General features: G+C 37.5%; 1 protein-coding gene across 7 annotated transcripts in view; it reads right to left on the bottom strand.

Moving 5' to 3' along the window:
- Positions 1 to 20,353, bottom strand: part of DOCK8 (dedicator of cytokinesis 8) — a 307,293-nt gene that overhangs the window by 97,320 nt on the left and 189,620 nt on the right. For all 7 annotated transcript variants that reach the window (XM_031943861.1, XM_031943857.1, XM_031943889.1 and 4 more), the window contains 4 exons: positions 19,036 to 19,270; positions 17,619 to 17,783; positions 12,543 to 12,712; positions 6,354 to 6,449 (listed from right to left, as the gene is read on the bottom strand). In XM_031943861.1, the coding sequence (XP_031799721.1) occupies positions 6,354 to 6,449; positions 12,543 to 12,712; positions 17,619 to 17,783; positions 19,036 to 19,270 (666 nt within the window). The remainder of the gene's footprint in view (positions 1 to 6,353; positions 6,450 to 12,542; positions 12,713 to 17,618; positions 17,784 to 19,035; positions 19,271 to 20,353) is intronic.

Here is a 20,353-nt window from a genome sequence, read left to right as displayed (position 1 = left end):
CTTCTATATCTCAATCTATAATTCTATCAGGATACCTGAGTTTGAGTCCCGTTTCTACCATTAGTTAGCTATATAATTTTGAAAAAAACCTTTCAACTCTAAAGCCATTAGTTTACTCCTTTGTGAATGTTAACTCAGGGTTCATGAACTTAACTTTTAATTAATAACTATTTCAACATAATTTTTGGTAGTGTATCTTATGCATTTTAAAACATTATTCTGAGGGGCTTCACTGGAATACTATGTCACATGCATGCCACATGAAATGATCTCTATGATCTTTTCTGGTTCTAAAATTCTATAATCCTAAGATTCTAAAATGACCCAAAGGGAAAGACCCATGTAAACAAAGTGAATTGTTTTACATGTAAATGGTATATCTGGATGAAAGATATGGTGGTGTAACTTTGAATACATAACCTTGGAGTCACTATATCCCCAGAATCAGGGTTCCTGACAGACTTCTAAGATTTGGAAACCTTGGTTTGAAGCCTCCTTAGATTTCATGTCATAATGAAGAGGGGACCCCAAAACTAACCCTGCATCAGTGAGAGATCGCCCCAGGGAATCAGAAAAAGTGGTTTACCTAGGTGAGGTTGGTTCAGTCCTGAGCTAAAGAATTCCAGCTCTGTTCAAATGAAGATCTTCAATTCAACTCAAGCTGTACATAGCCCCATCAAGAGCAACCCCCAGCTAGTAGCCAAGGCTTATAAAAGAGCCAAACTAAAGTCCTCTCTTTGCAGAGGTTCCAAACATGCCAGCTATGCCATGCTTGCTATGCCAAGGAGCCTCTGTCCACTGAAATATTCTTTTCCAGTGCCACCCTCTCTTTACCCTCACCTATTTCCCTAACGAGACTTGAGCTCCTTGAGGGCAAAGAATATCTTTCGTTGTATTTCTATCCTCAATGCTTAACATAGTACTTGGCAAATAGTAGGCAGTTAATAAGTATATAATGACTGTTTATTATCAAATCAAGGGAGTTGATAAGTAAGAGAGTAGGGAAGAGATAAGACCTCAAATCTGCATTTACCTATATCACATCAATATTGGTGGTTTTTCTAAAAAAAAGTCTTGTGGAGAAATACAGGATTATAACCTAGAATTTTTTCTCCCAAATAGCAAAAGCAACTGGGACAATAGGTGGGTAACTGAATTAGGAGAGGGAACAATTGAGTTTTTGTTCCTACAGGAGCTTGGGTGAAAAGTGAGGGTCATGAGTATTGATGGTGGCAGCTTTACTGTATGGTAATTTGGGCTGGGGGACAGCTTGAAATGAGGTTCAAAGATGGTAGTTGCAATGAGAAATGTTCTGGACCACCATGTAATTGTCTTGGGGCACCTTATGCTAGTTATGGTTCTGGGGAAATTTTCCAAAATGACACTTAAGGATACTTTGCGCATTTAATTTACCTGTAGTATCTCTGCTTTTACTCTGGCAAAAAATTTGAGTGTAAGGCACTCAATCATCACCAAAGCCTATAACAGTGGCAATCCTTAACAAGGAAATAAAACCCTATGCTTTAAATACACTAGCTGAAAATTAGGTCAAGTCAACTGCTAGATTGTTATGGGAAGTGATTAGAAAAGGATAACAGTTTCTTAAAACCCTCTATTTTATTTACAGGCATATATGATTACATGCCATTACTTCAGGGGTTATCTAAAAAAGCAGGGGAGCACAGAATTATTATTACTAAAAGAAAAAGCGTATCTGAGGAAGTTTCACATATGCATTTAGTGTTATAATCACTAAATATAAAGTCTATGTGGCTTAAATTCTGCTTCCTTGACTCCCCTCCCCGCCAAATGATTCCCTCCTAGTAAGTTCCAGTGACAGAAGTATGCATGACTCTGAGTTTAAAAGAAATTAGGCCTTGCTTGAAAGATGTCCGGATGCAGACAACTGTGAAGCAATAAAACCCCTAAATACAACTTTACTATTCCACAGGGGCCTATATGAAGGCAAGTAGAGATCTTGGAAATCACCTAATTAGGTTTATTTTAACTAAGTTTGTGAAGTATAAAAAAAAAATTAATCTGTTCAATATAACTGATTTCCATTGTATTCATATCTTTTTTATTCACCTAAAAACATAATTCTGAGGACTTTATTATAGACCTCTTCAGAATGTCAAAAGGATCCATGACACAAGAAAAGATTAAGAACCTCTGATCAAATCCAACTCTTTCATTTTACAGATAAGAAAACTGAGGTCAGAAATATTAAGATTTACTTAAAGTTACCCAGCTGACTAGTGGTGAGTAGTACTCAAGTTCCTAGCTCTCAAGTTAGGGTTTTATGCTGCATTGCTTCTTCTTTTTTAAGAAAAAAAAAGTATTTTAAATTTTTTATAATAGCTTTTTATTTTTCAAAATACATGCAAAAATAGTTTTCAACAATCCTGCATAGATTCTTTTAAGGGGGATTGGTTGATATATCATCCACACTGTGTTTCAATGTTATCTGTTCCTGCCCTCGGCCAGGGTTCCTTGTTCTGAACTTCTCTCCATCCCAACAAAATTGACTCATTCTGAAGTCCCATTCTGCTTTCAATTGCTAAGTCTTGTCACTTCTTCTATGTAGAAAATCTCTCACGTTCTTTCCTTTTGTCTCCAGATATATAGCCAACATATAAGTTTAGGCTAGCCATTACTTCTTGCCTGGAGTCTCCCAATTGGGCTCACAACTGTCCATTTTTATTTATCCTTGATGTGGCTACCAAAAAAGCACAAGTCTGACCATATCATTCATTTCCCAGCACAGAAATCTTATTGCCTCTTGGATAAAAGATAAGGGTTCCCCACTTGGCATTTAAAGTCCCTCATAATCTGGCTCTGACCTATTTTTCCAGAGTAATGGTATGCTACTCTATAGTCTTCCTTCCGGTCAACTGACCTCCATATCATTCCCATCTTCCAGTCCTGTAATTCATTGCTTCACTTCCTGTTCTTCAACATAGGACATTCCATCTCTCCTCTGAACATTTTAGTCTAGGTTATCCTTTCTGCTTACTAAACGCTGATTGACTGATTGGAATGTGCTCCCTTCTTCCTTCTGCCTTTTAGAACCCCTAAGTTCCATGACTAAGGCAAGCCTTTCCTAAGTCATTTAGAGGCTGGGGTTCTTTTCCCTCCTCAGATGATAATGGATATATATCTATCTGTTGATGTGTTATATGGAGACAGACAGAATTGGAGTCAGGTAGGCTTGAGTTAAAATAGGGCCTTGGACACCTAAGCTGTAAATGATTATGGATAAGTCACTTAACTTTAATTTATCTAAGTTTTCTTAACTACAAAATGAGAATATTAATAGCACTTACCTCCCAGGCTCAGTACTCAGAACAGTGCCAGTTCTTAATAAATAAATGTGCTTAATAAATGTTGATTTCCTTCCTATCTCTCCATTAGAAATTAGTTCCCTGAGGGTCATTTTATCTCTGTGGCCTACTTTAGAGCTTTGCACATACTGGGTGCTTAATAAATGCTTGTTGGATTTAATTAGTTATCTGATAAAAGTACTGCTGTATTGTAGATGGCCTCACTTTAGATCCTTCCTATGTAACTAAATGCATTTTGTCAGGGTCCCTGTGGAGAAAATGTCTTAAATCTCAAACTGATTCTAATGACAGAAATAATGACAAGCTGCCCCTCCAATGCCCTACTTCCAGCAGGAGTTTGGGGCTTGGCCAAGCTCCTCCTTGCTCCACCACAACATCAGCATTGGAAATCTGGCTATCCCCTGATGTGGCCGGTAGGACCATTGAATTTCTTTTTGTTATGGGAAGGGCTTTTCTATTCTCACTCTGGCACTCTGGTCTCACTACCTCTCCCCCCCATAAAGTGGGGATTGCAGGGGAACTTAAGGTCTTGAGACCTCTCCTCTGCCTAGCCAGACCTGTCATTTAAAAGCTTGTTTGTTATTTTCTCCCATCCTACTCCCTTATTGGGGCGTGATTTAATGGTAAAATAGGGGACCCAGTTTTCTATTTTCAGACCTCCAGATGACCTTTTTGTACTGCTATCAAAGCTCTCCCATATTTCCTCTAAAATCTGGGAGAAGATAGATTTCTCTGCTCTAGCCTCAGTCAAGATTGAGAGATTTTTAAAGTACAGACTTTTAGCTACAGGGTTAAGAGATTTAGAGCTGCTTAACTGCAGGCTTATCTTTATCTGCAGTCCCAAAAGGCAGGGTAATGCCCTGGGCAACCCCAGACTGGTTGTCTACTTTTGAAAGAAATTGGACTCCACTTTCCTAAGATGGACCTCCTGCCTTAGAGCAGTGGCTGCCACAGCTCTTTTAATTGAAGAGGCCTCAAAACTAACCTTGGGACAGCCATTAAAGGTTGCTTTGCTTGCACCGAGTTCAGAGCATTTTAGAAGCCAAAGGGCATCAGTGGCTTTCTGGTGGTAGGCTTACTAAATATCAGGCTCTGCTGCTAGATACCCCAGAACTAATTTTCTGGGTTTGCCACACTCTTACACCACCCAGTCTGGACAAATTATCCATAATTGTGAAGAAGCTTTGGATTCTGTCTACTCCAGCCAATCTGACTTAAGAGAAATTCCCTTTGACAGTAGCCCAGATGGGGAGTGGTTTACAGATAGGTCAAGCTTTTTTGAAAATGGGGAAAGAAAGGCAGGTCACTCTCAATGGCACTCTAGAAGCTAAGCCACTGCGTCCTGGAACTTCTGCCCAGAAAGCTGAACTCATTGCCCTGACCAGAACTTTGGAACTAGGGAAGGGAATGAGAATGAACATTTATATGGACTCCAAATATGCTTTTCATATTCTGCATACTCACGGGGCTTTATGGAAAGAGAGGGGTCTTAAACATGCAGAAGAAGTAGCTATTGCAAGCTGTCCATGAACCCAGGGAGATTTCAGTCATATTTTGTAAAGGATACCAGAAGGGAGATTCACTTTAGGCCAAGGGAAATAAGTTTGCAGATTCAGCTGCTAAAGCTGCTGCCCATTTACCCCTGACCATGGCACCTTTAATCCCCCAGCTCCCTGATTCTTATACCCCTTCTTATAGTTCACAAGAAAAAAACTCTTGAAGAAGGGGATAATTTTTTTCTCCTTCTGGCTGGTTTCAAACACTCTCAAATCAACTCTTACCTCCCCCTCTCCTGAAACTTGTTCAGAGAAGGGGCACATACCCAGGGGAAGATTGGCAAATAGACTATGCACAAATGCCCCTTGCAGAAGGTTTCAAACTGCTTTTGGTTTTGTCAATACCTTTACTAACTGGACAGAAATTTTTCCCTGCAGGACTGAGAAGGCTCTGAAGGCATCAAGGCACTTGCTAAGCCTGTCTAGCTCCTTGCAAAGAGACAAATAGTCCAGCTTTTACTTCTCAGGTATTTCAGGGTACTTCTGTGAGTACTCTGGAAGAAGAAGGGTGAATTTATTTGGGCCCTTTCTCTCACTCTCACTCTTTTACCTCACTTTTTCTCACTCCAAGAATGGGAACTTTTGCTTCTAGCATTTTCTCTCCTATTTTTCTTGGTTGTCATTTTGTGGCCCCTGCCAGCAGTTAACTTCTTCTTAGCTTTTCAGCTAGGGAGCACTGTGGGCAGTGGGGGTATTCAGGATTGTTGGGTGGGCCATCAGCATCCTTAAGGCAGCCCACAGATGGAATCTGATGCATTTTTTGCAAAGGCCCCATTCCCAAATATTACCATCTCCACCCTGGATGGCACCCCACTTTTTAATCTGCTCCAGAGAGCTCCTTTAGGCTTCAAGCTACGAATTTTCAACTGCTCTTTCAGCCTGGAGATCATGAGATGACTGACTGGGACATATAACATCCCTTAGATGCCACTGCTGCTGTTTTAAGATCTTACATTTCCCCTCCTGGACTGAATCTCCAGTGAACTTAGGGACAGTTCTACAACCCTTGTCGGCTTGAAGCAGCTACTGAAGATGAGACCTTTGCCCCTTTACCCCAAATGAATTTGGGGGCTTGCTTGAGGGGAGAAATGACAGGGTGAACCCTGAAACTGTCCAAACTTTCCTCTTGAAGAGACCCAAGGGGCTATGGCATAAACTGAGATCTTTTGGGGAGACTCTCAAACCCTGGAAAAAGCATACCTTTCCCAGACAAGCCCTTCCTAAGTTAAGTGGTTTCATTCAATTGGAGATCTTGCTCAAACCCCCCCCCCAATTGACCTAAACTTGGATTTTTTGGGGGGCCCAGAAACTGTACCCTCTTTGGGGAGTTCCTACAACTTGGGAACTTCAAACTTCCAGTTAAGTGATTTTAGAGAGAGAGAGAGATCAATTACTCTTTTAATAGTTAGGCCTCTTCCTTCTTTCCTTTCATTATTCTGAAGTGACATGTTACCTTTTTGCTGGCTGGTCTTGGAACTGTAGTGGAACTTGGTGTGTCATTATTCCCTTGGCTGTAGTAAGACATCCGATTGTAGACCCGATCGGAAGCCTATGGACACATAACCAAAAGTTAGATTATATACACACCTTCTAGGAAAAATGGACCATTGGATTAAAAACAAAACAAAACGAAACAAAAAACTTCAGAATTTATTTTTAAATAAATCTATTTGTTGTAGAATTGTATCATCTTTAAAGTTTCTGATAGCATTATAATTCTATAAGCTTATGAATTTAGGTACTGAGTGATTAATGAAACTATGTTGAACTACTGCCCCTCTGTGGCTTTTTTAGGTACTGTTTAATTTGCTAAACTAAATGATATTTCAATTGACAAAATCAGTCTGCTTCTAGAGGGAAGGTGAATTTAGGAGAGGATTGAACTTAGACAATAAAGTTTGGATGCCTTTGTTTTTTTGTAATGAAAAAAATCCACATATACTTAAAGAAAGGAGATAGGACACATACAGAGGAAAGTATAAAGGTTGTATTGAAAGTATACAGATAGGGCATAATAAGAGCATAGGAGTTACTTAAACTCTTCTAGAAAAATTTGAAGAAAAAATACTTTCAAGGAGGTGGATGGGGAGGAGAATGGGAAGGATTCAAAGGAGTGGAGTACAGGAGTGGAGCCTTGAAGATAGGTTTAGCTATCCACCACTGGATCAAGTTGGCTCCAGTGGAGACTGTGCACAGCCCTGCCTAACTTAAATCCAATTCATTTGCATGTCATGGCATCACCTTCCTGATGTAACAATTCTCTTCAGAAATGTAAGAAAACTAACAGCAGTCCTACCTTTGACACAGGCTGTCTGCTCTATACCACTGGGCAAATTACCCAACTTAATAGTGCCCCCAAGCAATTCTCTTATATTGGAAATGGAGGAGCAATTGCTAATCTGCATTAATGGTAGAAGTCCCATTGGTGGAAGCTCTCTATATCAACAAAATAATAATATTGATACTGATGATAGATAGTATGTTATAAAGCATGTTAAAGTCTACAAAATGCTTTACAAATATCACATTTGATCCTTAAAACAGGTAAGTGCCATCATAGTCCCAATTTATAGTTGAGAAAAATGAGGCAAATGTTTTTTAAAAAATACTATATTTAAATGTTGTCTTAGAAAAATATATTTTGTTAAGTAACATGAAAATGGGAGTCTCAAATATTAAAGATAAAAATATTTTATGTCCCACTAAAGAAAAAAATTCTTTAAAATATCTTGCCATTTCTAATCTTAGGAAATTGCTTGGGAACACTATTAAATTAGGTATTTAACAACTGTGTTTCAATATAATTGGTTTTTTTATAATCCAAAAATTTTATTTTGTCTTTTTGGTAACATTATTCTGCCAAAGGGAGCCTTAAAAATCCTTTGACTTGAAGAAAGTATGGGACTTCAACCCAAGGGAATGGAATTGATTTTAGTTTTGCTGGTAGTTAAGACCATGGATAGTATCTATTGCCAATTGCATTGCAATCAGTTGGTCATGACCAGTGAACTAGAACTACAAGACTGGGGATTACAGTGATGGGCATCAAGGATAGCAGCACCACCAAGAATAATTAATCCATTTTTAATCAAGTGCCAACATGGGATTCCATGAGTAGCAGTCAATATAGCCTCTACTTGTTTTCCAGATAACCTTGGCACATCCTAGCATGTATCCACCAGGTCATCTGGGCAATCCCAAACTAGATGCATGTATTTTCTTATTAGATTTACCTCCTAAAGCTACAGGTTAATGAAAAAAATTGTGGCTATAATCTACATAGTTTTTGTTTTCATTAATTTTGTCAAATAGGTCATCTGAAGATAGTAAAACTTCCAAAGAGATAATGATAGGCAGAATGACATGATGAATAGAAAGTCAACATTGGAAGTTGGGATGGCATGACCTTACTTTCTGTCTCTGATAGAAAACTGACTTCCTGGTAGTGCTATTAATTTCTGGCTATTAATATGAATATAAAAAGCAGATGAAGGAAAAATTTTTAGTTATGCTTATTTCTTTTTAAAGAATGATTTTTTTTTCACTAAAACTACAATATATGATAATCACATGAAGAAACAGTCTCTGAATTTTATTCAATTTGGCAGACCTGGAACCCCCAGAATTGTTCATTCACTTTAAGAACTGTCTTAGGAGCTCAGTTTATTATTTCCTTTTATTGTTTTCCTCTTGGTTGGTACTATTGAGAATTATACTTAGGTTTGAAAAGTTGACTTCACAAGGGCAAGATAGGAAGATCATGGTCAGCCATGATCTTGAATGAGATCCCAAGTAAAGATTTCTGTAGGACCCTAGGCCTAAATTTCAGAAACTCACGTGATCCCTATTCTCAGAGGGCTTTTGGGCAGAAAAAGTGAAACCCTAAATCTAAGCTTCAGGAAGTCACTTAACCCCCAAGAAGTAGACAGGTTGTTGACCATTGGTCAATGGTTACTTCCTTTTCAGTCCATCTAATGAATTTAAAAATCAGCAAGAAGGGGGATTGTATCCATATCTTTTCTGATATATAAGCCATTCTCTGTTTCTGCCATGTGCCACATATGGACTGTCTAGTTGATGTGCTTGGACTCCTTCTTATAAGGATTGAATAAATGCTTTCTGTTTGTATCAAGAGATACCTCCTGGTAATCAATTTGAGTAAGGAGGTGGTCATCCAACTGTACTTTGCCTTAATTAGACCGGAACCAGTATGTAGTATTTTTAAAAAATACAGCCTTGAATGACCTTTCAAAAGAAAGCAACAATAGGAACATTATAGCTTAATGCTTTAAATCATCCTGCCATGACAATGAGTCATTCTAGAAATAGAATGTGAGGAGGTAAAAAAATCCTGATAGTTCCCATTGCAACTTTTTTTCTTTAGAGGAGACTTTAAAAATAAAAAAAGTTTTAAAAGGAAATATGAAGAATTCAGAGAAACATGACAGATCTCTATGAATTAAAATTGCCCCAAATAAAAAAACCCAGTCAACAACCTATAAGATGAGAATAAGGTGTAAATAACAACAACAAAAACAAACAAACAACAACAAAAAAATTAAAAGGAAATCAAGCTGTGGGCAACTGAAATAACCAGTATTGGTCCCAGAAAACAGGTGAAGCAGAATAGGGTATTTTTTGTAGAAAGCTGAGGGCAACAGAAGCAAAATGTATAGAATTGCCAGTTCAAATCAAAGCAAATCAAAACCCAGTTCAAAACAGGGTTAGGAGGCTATCAATCAACATTTAAGAGTCCATTATGTGCCAAGCACTATTCTAAGTGTCAGAGACACAAAAATAGGTGAGAGTCAGTCTCTGCCTTCAAGGAACTTACAATCTAATGAAGGAATCAACAGGCAAACATATATATACAAAACAAGCTATAGAGAGGGCAAATAGGACACAATTAACAAAGAGAAGGCAGATTTTAAAAGTATTGGGGAAGACTTTCTGTAGAAGGTAAGATTTTAGTTGGGATTAACAGAAGCTAGGGAGGTCTGTAGGCAGAGTTGAGAAGGCATGAGGGACAAACAGAGAAAAATCCTGAAACCAAGATAAAGATTGTTTTATTCATGGAACAGTTGGGAAGCCATTGTCACTAGACTGAAGAGCAGGTGGTGGGGAGTAAGGTCGAAGAAGACTGAAAAGGTAAAAGGAAGCTAGGTTACAAAGGGCTTTGAATGCCAAACTCATTTTTTATTTGATCTTGGAAGTAATAGGGATTTACTGAGGAGAGGCAAGACATGGTCAGACCTAAACTTCACTGAAATCACCTTAATAGATGAATGGAAGATTGAAGGGAAGAAAGGAGAGGTGGGAAATTTTCCCAGCAATAGACTGCTGCAGTAGTCCAGGTATAAGGTGATGAGAACTTGCACTAGAAAAGTGGCACTGTCATGGAGAAGGGGTATATTCAATAGATATTGCAAAAGGGAGATCAACAAGGCTTTGGGAACAACTTGAATATGGGGTGTAAGAGAATAATGAAGGAATTCAGGGAGGACCCCTACATAGTGAGCTGAGAGGATGGTGTTGTCCTCTATGGTAACAGGGAAGGTATGAAGTAAGGAAGGTTTAGGAAGAAAAGTAATGAATTCCATTTCAGATGCATATGAGTAAAATTAAAATAAAAGGCATCCCAAGGGAAAATCGGAAACTTTATGAGCAAAACTATAAAACACTTTCCACACAAATTAAGTCTGATCTAACCAACTGGAAAAATATTAAATGCTCTTGGATAGGGAGAGCAAATATAATAAAGATGATAATACTACCAAATCTATTTATTTGGCGCTATACCAATCAGATTCCCCAAAAAACAATTTTAATGACCTACAAAAAATAACAACAAAGTTCATATGGAAAAACAAAAGGTCAAGAATTTCAAGGGAATTAATGAAAAAAAAAATCAAATGAAGGTGGCCTAGCTGTACCAGATCTAAAATTATATTATAGAGCAGCAGTTACCAAAACCATTTGGTATTGGCTAAAAAATAGACTAGTTGATCAATGGAATAGGTTAGGTTCAAAGGACAAAACAGCCAATAACTTTAACAATCTAGTGTTTGACAAACCCAAAGACACCAGTTTTTGGGATAAGAACTCACTACTTGAAAAAATTTGCTGGGAAAATTGGAAATTAGTATAGCAGAACCTAGGCATTGACCCACCGTACATCAATATAAGGTCAAAATGGGTTCATGATCTAGGCATAAAGAATGAGATTATAAATAAATTGGAAGAACTTAGGATAGTTTACCTCTCAGACCTGTGGAAGAGGAAGGAATTTATGACCAAAGAAGAACTAGAGATCATTACCAATCACAAAATTGAAAATTTTCATTACATCAAATTGAAAAGTTTTTGTACAAACAAAACTAATACAGACAAGATTAGAAGGGAAGCAATAAATTGGGAAAATATTTTTACAGTCAAAGGTTCTGATAAAGGCCTCATTTCCAAAATATATAGAGAACTGACTCTAATTTATAAGAAATCAAGCCATTCTCCAATTGATAAATGGTCAAAGAATATGAACAGACAATTCTCAGATGAAGAAATTGAAACTATTTCTAGCCATATGAAAAGATGCTCCAAGTAATTATTAATCAAAGAAATGCAAATTAAGACAACTCTGAGATACCACTACACACCTGTAGATTGGCTAGAATGACAGGGAAAGATAATGCAGAATATTGGAGGGGATATGGGAAAACAGGGACACTAATACACTGTTGGTGGAATTGTGAATACATCCAGACATTCTGGAGAGCAATTTGGAACTATGCTCAAAAAGTAATCAAACTGTGCATACCCTTTGATCCAGCAGTGTTTCCATTAGGCTTATATGCCAAAGAAATCTTAAAGAAGGGAAAGGGACCTATATATGGACGAATGTTTGTGGCAGGTCTCTTTGTAGTGGCCAGAAACTGGAAACTGAGTGGATGCTCATCAATTGTAAATTGTGGTATATGAATAATATGGAATATTATTGTTTGCTAAGAAATGACCAGCAGGATGACTTCAGAAAGGCCTGGAGAGACTTCCATGAACTGATGCTGAGTGAAATGAGCAGGACCAGATCATCATTATATACTTCAACAAAATACTATATGATGATCAATTCTGATGGTCGTGGTCATCTCCAGCAATGAGATGAACTAAATCAGTTCCAATAAAGCAGCAATGAATTGAACCAGCTACACTCAGCGAAAAAACTCTGGGAGATGACTATGAACCATTACATAGAATTCTCAATCCCTTTATTTTTGTCCACCTGCATTTTTGATTTCCATCACAGGCTAATAGTACACTATTTCAAAGTCTGATTTTTTTTTGTACAGCAAAATAACTGTTAGGACATGTACTTATATTGTATTTAATTTATACTTTAACATATTTAACATGTATTGGTCAACCTGCCATCGGGGCAAGGGAATGGGGGAAAGAAGGGGAAAAATTGGAACAAAAGGTTTGGCAATTGTCAATGCTGTAAAATTACCCATGCATATAAAAATAAATTAAAAAATAATAAATAAAATAAAATAAAATATACCATAGTCAACATTAAACTCAAAAAAATAAAAGGAATCCATGAAAAATTAAAATAATTTATGGCAAAACTTCCTTATTCTCTCCATACCTTTGAAGACATGATATTTTTAACTTCTTCATCTGGTGAAGTATGTATCCCAGCAATGTCTGGATTACTGTTGCTCATCACCCGGGCCTGCAGGAGTTTGGAATTCACAGCTGCTACTGAAGTTCGTCCAAATGTATGGTAGCGAGGATCTGGGTGATTGGAACTAGTGGCTTCATCACATCCATCAGACATATTCAGTAAGTGAGAGAGGGGAAAATTGGCAAAATAATTTAATGAACATCTGTTTAGCAAACAGCATCCTTGTCAAGTGAAGGGTAGTCTTAGTATGGGAGAAACATTTCAGGATATGTTGACTGTGATGCTGACTCTCCTATTTATCAGCTGGATGACCTTGGATAAGTTATTTAATTTTTCTTAGCCTCTTTGTTTATAAAATGGAGAGGATGAAATAATTTCCTTTGTCTTTATCGAGTGGTGGAGGGAAACAATAGGTGTGGAATTGTGCACATGCCATCAGACATGATTTTTATGTAGATCAACTAGGTAGTACAGTGGATATAGCTGTTAAGACTGGAGTTTGGAAGACTTGAGTTCAAATCTGGTCCAGACATTTATTAGCTGTGACCCTGGGCAAGCTTCTTTGTAATGCTGGAGAAACTGAAGCAAGATAGAGATTAGAGAGTTTTTAATATTTTATTTTAGTGAGAGATTGATTGGAGGGCAAAACAGGATCCATGTTGACTAGATGGGACTCTTGACAAAGCATCCAGCAGTGAGTGATGGATTCCAGGGATTCTTATAGGGCTCCAGCAATCAGGGGAACAAAGCAGGGTGGGGTTAGAGCTCTAGTGAGTGGGAACTTCTAGGAATGGAACATAATTCGGTTTTGATAGGTTGGGGGTAAGGAAGGATCATAAATCCTGATAAGTTGGGAGGACCAAGAACCAGGATGTCTGAAATAGATGATATGCCCCATCCCCTCCCATCTTGAAACCATTTGCATTTTAAGGATCTATGGAATGCTAATGGTCAGGGCTTCCAGCCCTAATTATATCATTCCTAATGGTCAGGAAGCGGGGTTGCCATCAGGAAGATTGAGGCAGAATAATTCAGGGAAACTGAAGCAGAACAATTAAAGACACATAACTTAACCCTATTTGCCTCAGTTTCGTCATCTGTATAATGAGCTAGAGAAAGAAATGATTAATCCCACAGTATTTTTTACTAGGCTTATAACCCAAAGAGATCTTTTTTTTTTCTTTAAAAAAAATTTTTTTTAACAGCTTTTTATTTACAAGTTATATGCATGGGTAATTTTACCGCATTGACAATTGCCAAACCTTTTGTTCCAATTTTTCCCCTCCTTCCCTCCACCCCCTCCCCTAGATGGCAGGATGACCAATACATGTTAAATATATTAGAGGATAAATTAAATACAAAATAAGTATACGTGTCCAAACCATTATTTTGCTGTACAAAAAGAATTGGACTCCGAAATATTGTACAATTAGCCTGTGAAGGAAATCAAAAATTCAGGCAGGCAAAAATATAGGAATTGGGAATTCGATGTAATGGTTCTTAGTCATCTCCTAGAGTTCTTTCGCTGGGTGTAGCTGGTTCAGTTCATTACTGCTCCATTGGAACTGATTTGGCTCATCTCATTGCTGAAGATGGTCAGGTTCCTCAGAATTGATCATCATATGGTATTGTTGTTCAAGTATATAATGATCTCCTGGTCCTGCTCATTTCACTCAGCATCAGTTCATATAAGTCTCGCCAATCCTCTCTGTATTCATCCTGCTGGTCATTTCTTACCAAACAATAATATTCCATATTATTCATATACCACAATTTACCCAACCATTCTCCAATTGATGGGCATCCATTCATTTTCCAGCTTCTACCCACTATGAAAAAATATTTTATAACATTCATATACCATAACTTATTCAGCCATTCTGCAACTGATGGGCATCTACGCAGTTTCTAGTTTCTTGCCACTATAAAAAGGGCTGCCACAAACATTTTGGCACATACAGGTCCCTTTCCCTTCTTTATAATCTCTCTGGGATATAAGCCCAGTAGTAACATTGCATCAAAGGGTATGCACAGTTTGATAACTTTTTGAGCATAGTTCCAAATTGCTCTCCAAAATGGCTGGATATATTCACAATTCCACCAACAATGTATTAGTATCCCTGTTTTCCCATATCCCCTCCATCATTCCTCATTATCTTTCCCTGTCATTCTAGCCAGTCTGACAGGTATGTAGTAGTATCTTAGAGTTGTCTTAATTTGCATTTCTCTGATTAATAATGACTTGGAGCATCTTTTCATATGGCTAGATATAGTTTCAATTTCTTCATCTGAGAATTGTCTGTTCATATCCTTTGACCATTTATCAATTGGAGAATGGCTTGATTTTTTATAAATTAGAGTCAATTCTCTATATATTTTGGATATGAGGTCCTAAAGAAATCTTAAAGAAGGGAAAAGGACCCACATGTACAAAAGTGTTTGTGGCAGCCCTTTTTGTAGTGGCAAGAAACTAGAAACTGCGTAGATGCCCATCAGTTGCAGAATGGCTGAATAAGTTATGGTATATGAATGTTATAAAATATTATTGTTCTATGAGAAAAAATCAGCAGGATAATTTCAGAGATGCCTGGAGAGATTTATATGAACTCATGTTAAGTGAAATGAGCAGAACCAGGAGATCATTGTACATGGCAACAAGATTATATGATGTTCAATTCCGATGAACATGGCTCTTTTCAACAATGAGATGATTCAGGCCAGTTCCAATGATCTTGTGATGATAAGAGCCATCTATACCCAGAGAGAGGACTGTGGGAACTGAGTGTGGATCACAACATAGCATTTTCACTCTTTTTCTTGTTATTTTCTAGCATTTTATTTTCTTTCTCATTTTTTTCCTTTTTGATCTGATTTTTCTTGTGCAGCAAGATAATTGTATCAATATATATGCATATATCAGATTTAACATATATTTTTACCATGTTAAATATATATTGGATCATTTGCCATCTAAGGAGGGGGTGGAGGAGGAAGGGGAAATTGGAAAATAAGGTTTTGCAAGGATTATTGTTGAAAAATTATCCATGCATATATTTTGAAAAGAAAAAGGTTTAATAAAAAATAATAATAAAAAAGAAAGAAATGGCAAACCACTCCATTATATTTGCCAAGAAAATCTCAAATAGGGTCATGAACAATCAGACACAATGTTAACAAGAATTTTTCTTAACATTGCTTACAAGAAAAGTGGGGATTATATTGGGAAATGACTGCAAAAAATGAAAGTCATCAATAAGCTATGAGTGTATGGAATCAAAGGACCTAAGTTCAAATCTTGACCCGTCTACTTATTACCATGTGACTTATCAATTTTTTCCCACAAGCCTTGGTTTTTCATTTATAATATGAAAGGGCTGAAGTAAATGAGCTCAGTTCAGTTATACATTTATGATATATGATCCTATGAGTCAATCAAACCGAAATTAAAATAAGGAAACATAATTGCTTGATAAAGTCCCTTTTCAGTTTAAAGTTCTATAGAGCTCATAGAAAAATTACAAAGATAAGTGATACAACCTTATTAAATATAGAGAAAGCTGGTCTTGGAGCAAAGAAAAACTAGGTTTAAGTGGTGCCTCTGGTGACCTTATCCAGAGACCACAGTGGAGGATGGCATGATGGAAAGAAAATGCTGAACTTAAAGACTGAAAGATCTAAGAATGAATCCTGCCTCAGACATTTACTACATGAACTTCTCTCAGTGGCAATTCCCTCATTTGTAAAATAGGAATAAAAATAGCATTTATCTCATTGGGTTGTTTTGAACAGCAAAGCACTTATCACATATGTAGAATGCTTCGCAACCCTTAAACTGCTGTTTTTTGTTCAGTTGTTTTCAATCATGTCTGACTCTTCATGTGGTTTTCTTGGCAAAGATACTGGAATGGTTTGCCATTTCTTTCTCCAGCTCATTTGTTATTTATTCTTCATTCTCCAGAGGACCAATGATATTATGAGTGTGATGACAAAACTTCCCTGTGAATTAGATTTGAGACAAATAGGGATAAGTGACAGTTAGGAAATGTCTGAAGCCAGATTTGAATTCAGGAAGATTGAGTCTTCTTGACTACCAGCTCATCATGTTATCCATTGCACCACCTAGCTGAAAAACAAACAAACTCTCTCCCCCAGCAAAAAGTACCTACCATGTGTCAGGCACTGTTCTAATTGCTGGGGATATGAAAGGAAGCCCCAAAGGGCTCACAGTTAATGGGAAGACAACACGCAAACAACAGTATACAAATACATATATAATAGGAAATAATTAGTAAAGGGAGAATTGAAAGGGGTTGGGAAAAGTTTTCTATGGGAGATAAAGTTTAGTTGAGTCAGTCAAGAAAAGCAGAAATGAGGAGGGAAACTTCTTTGGTTCCTGGGCAACTCTATTGAGTATGACTGAAAGGCCAGATTTTTATGCACCTCAAGAAGAGCAAAGTCTCCTTGTCAAGATCTTAGAGCAAAGATATTGTCCTTTGTATGGAACAGTGCAGCAAAACAAAGAGAGAGTTACCCTTGAAATCAGGTAGATCTGGATCTGAGATCTGAGTCCTATCTCCAGCCCAGACAACCTGTGAGCATAGATGAGTTGTTCAAACTCCCATTGTTTCAAGCAGCAATCTAAGACTATAATGCAGAGATGAGTTGTTGACCTGCTTCAATGGTAGGGGAGTTGTCCACATCAATCAAACAATACTGATACTGTTCACATTGATAAAATCATAAGTCTGAGCCCCCCAAACTAATAAAGCTCCCCCTAAACCCACAAATCTATCCCAGATATTATTATCATTATCCGTTATATTTTTATTGTTTTCAAGATCATTTCATTTGCCTTGGCATAACTTGGTACTGCAGGGGACCAATCATTCATTCAACATTGTCCTCAAATGAATCACATCAGTGTTGGGGGAAAAAGGGGGAAGGAGGGGAGGGAAAAAGGGAAGGCGGCAAGAAGAGAGGTGATTATAAGCCAAAAATAATTGACAAGTAATTATACCAAATTGTGTTCAGCATTACCTGATTTTGACACTTCCCTGTGAACATTAGGAAGGCGGAAAACATAGTACACATATGAGGCCAAGAGGCAGTTCCGCCCATGTTGGTCCTTACTCAGGTCCTTGCTGTTGTGAAGACTGTTTGCTATTGAAACCACAGATTCAAAGGCAAACTGGGAAAAGTTAGCTGGAGAACAAAGAGAAAGATAATGTCAGCATTCAGGTTCTCAAAGGAATTAAGACAGAATTTAGATTTTTGACTTAACCCAAACTCCTAATCAAACAAGTCCAGTCTATGCCATTGTCCTCACTGAAGGCTGGGGAAGTTTTCTATAATTCTGATAGAGCCCGGTCTCCTTGCTAATTACTACATGTCCCTCTCTCCTTCATCTTCCTGGTCTCCTAACACTTAAGATTATACCTACAACAAAGATTAAAATAAATCTAGTTAAAGGATTCCAGGTTTTTCTCTCTCCTATCCACAAAAAGGAGTATGATAATCTATATGGGTGAAGGGAAGGGGAAGGAAAGAGAGAAGAAGAAAAAGAAAGAAGGAAGGAAAGGAAGAAAGACAGGGAGGAAAAGAGGGAGGGAAAAAGAAAGGAAGGATGGAAGGTAGGAAGGAAGAGAGGGTTTACTTGGCAAAGATACTAGAGTGGTTTGCCATTGTCTTCTCCACACAGTTGGTGAGTGTCTAAGGCTGCATTTGAACTCAGGAAGATGAATCTTTCTGATTCTAGATGAGAGAACACTATCTACTGTGTCACCTAGCAACCCTCCTAATTTGTTTTAGGAACTTAAAAAAAGAAGAAGAAATAATCTCTATTGTCAGGGTAATTATAACACAGCTTTAGCCCTTCCTGTGTACTTTATTCTCACTTCATTTTTGCTCTCAGGCCACTGCTGAATGATCACTTGCTACAACTATTTTCATTTCCTAACCTCATGTGGTTTTTTTTTGGCTGTTTGTTTTGTTTTGTTTTTTTGCTGAGGCAATTAGAGTTAAGTGACTTGCACAGGGTCCCACAGAGTCACACAGGATTAAGTGTCTGAGGTTGGATTTGAACTCAGGTCCCCCTGACTCCAGGGCAGGAACTCTTTCCACTGCACCATCTAGCTGCCCCTCATGCATTTTTAATTTACAGTTTCTCTAATCTCATTCAGAATCATTCAGAGCATATACCCAACACTAATCCCCACTTCTTTTCTTCACATTCTTATTACACTTCTAGGCCTTTGACTAGAATTGCCATTATTGACTTTCTTTTTAGCAAGGGCAGGAAATGGGGAGAAAATCTGCCTGAAGAGGCAGCACCTATATTTCATCCCTTTTCAGCACAATTTTAAGAACTCCTATCTAGGCATTTAGGTTGTTTTCCCCCTGCTTCCTTTCTGATTCCAGCATTCTTTCCCCAGATCTTGATGCTAGTCCAAAGTACCTGTCTGGCCTGCAATGACCATGGGTTGTATAGACAGCTGAAAAAGCTTATCTAAAATCTGGTGCAGAAACAACACGAGGGGCTCCAGGCGGGAGGAATTCAGACAGATGATACTCAATTTCAGTTCATGTTCCAGGTTAGCTTCTGTGATCTTTTGGTCCAGCACTCTGATGGGAAAAGTAACTTGACTTTCCAGAGAGTGACAGAGAGTAAAAAACTTCTCTAGATGGTTGTCCTGTATAGGCAAATATAAGAGGACATGGGTGATTGCCTGTTGCTAGGGAAGTAGCGCAGGTCAATATTCTAAATAGTGAATTGGAGATGAATAAAAATTATTAAATGTACTTTGGAGGAAGAAAAGAGAAGTACAATAGCAAATGCCTTTGAGATGGCTAGATCTAAGGGTATGACATCACTTAGTATGACTGCATGCACACTACAGGTGCTCAATAAATATTAATTGAATGGAAAATTGGAATGTAGTGTTCTCTGAACAAATGCCAACATCTTGGGCACGCACATTATTAAGGAAGGAGGACTGTTGACCAGGCATCCTGATTAAGAAGCAATTGGTGAGCTGATGAATTAAGGTAGGGAAAAAAAGGTCTAATGAAATATAACCAAGATATATGTCAAAAAAAATTCCAAGAGAGAGAGAAAGTGATCTATCCCTGGAATGAATGTTTAATATGTAAATTAAAACAATTATTTAAGTACCTACTAGATGAAGAAGAGTCATGTAGAGTCTCAGGAAAATTTGGATTAGGGAAACCAACAAAATAGATAAACCTTTGGTAAATTTGATTAGAAAAATGAAAGAGGAAAATCAAATTGTTAGTCTCAAAAATGAAAAGGGAGAACTTTTCACTAATGAAGAAGAAATTAGAGCAATAATTAGGAGTTACTTTGCCCAACTTTATACCAATAAATTTGATAACCCTAAGTGAAATAGAGGAACACCTACAAAAATTAAGGTAGCCCAGATTAACAGAGGAGGAAGTAAATTGGTTAAATAGTCCCATTTTAGAAAAAGAAATAGAATAAGCTATTAATCAACTTCCTAAGTAAAAATCCCCAGGAGCAGATGCATTTATATGTGAATTCTACCAAACATTTAAAGAACAATGAACTCCAATGCTATATAAACTATTTGAAAAAACAGAGAATGAAGGAGTCCTACAAAATTCCTTTTATGACACAGACATGGTACTGATACCTAAAGCAGGTAGAATGAAAACAGAGAAAGAAAATTATAGACCAATCTCCCTAATGAACATTGATGCAAAAATCTTAAATAAATTATTAGCAAAAAAGATTA

Source organism: Sarcophilus harrisii, chromosome 1 (assembly GCF_902635505.1).
Source record: "Sarcophilus harrisii chromosome 1, mSarHar1.11, whole genome shotgun sequence".
NCBI lineage: Eukaryota > Metazoa > Chordata > Mammalia > Dasyuromorphia > Dasyuridae > Sarcophilus > Sarcophilus harrisii.
The sequence above is the reverse complement of the archived record's forward strand: the minus strand, read 5'-3'. Positions and strand labels throughout refer to the sequence as shown.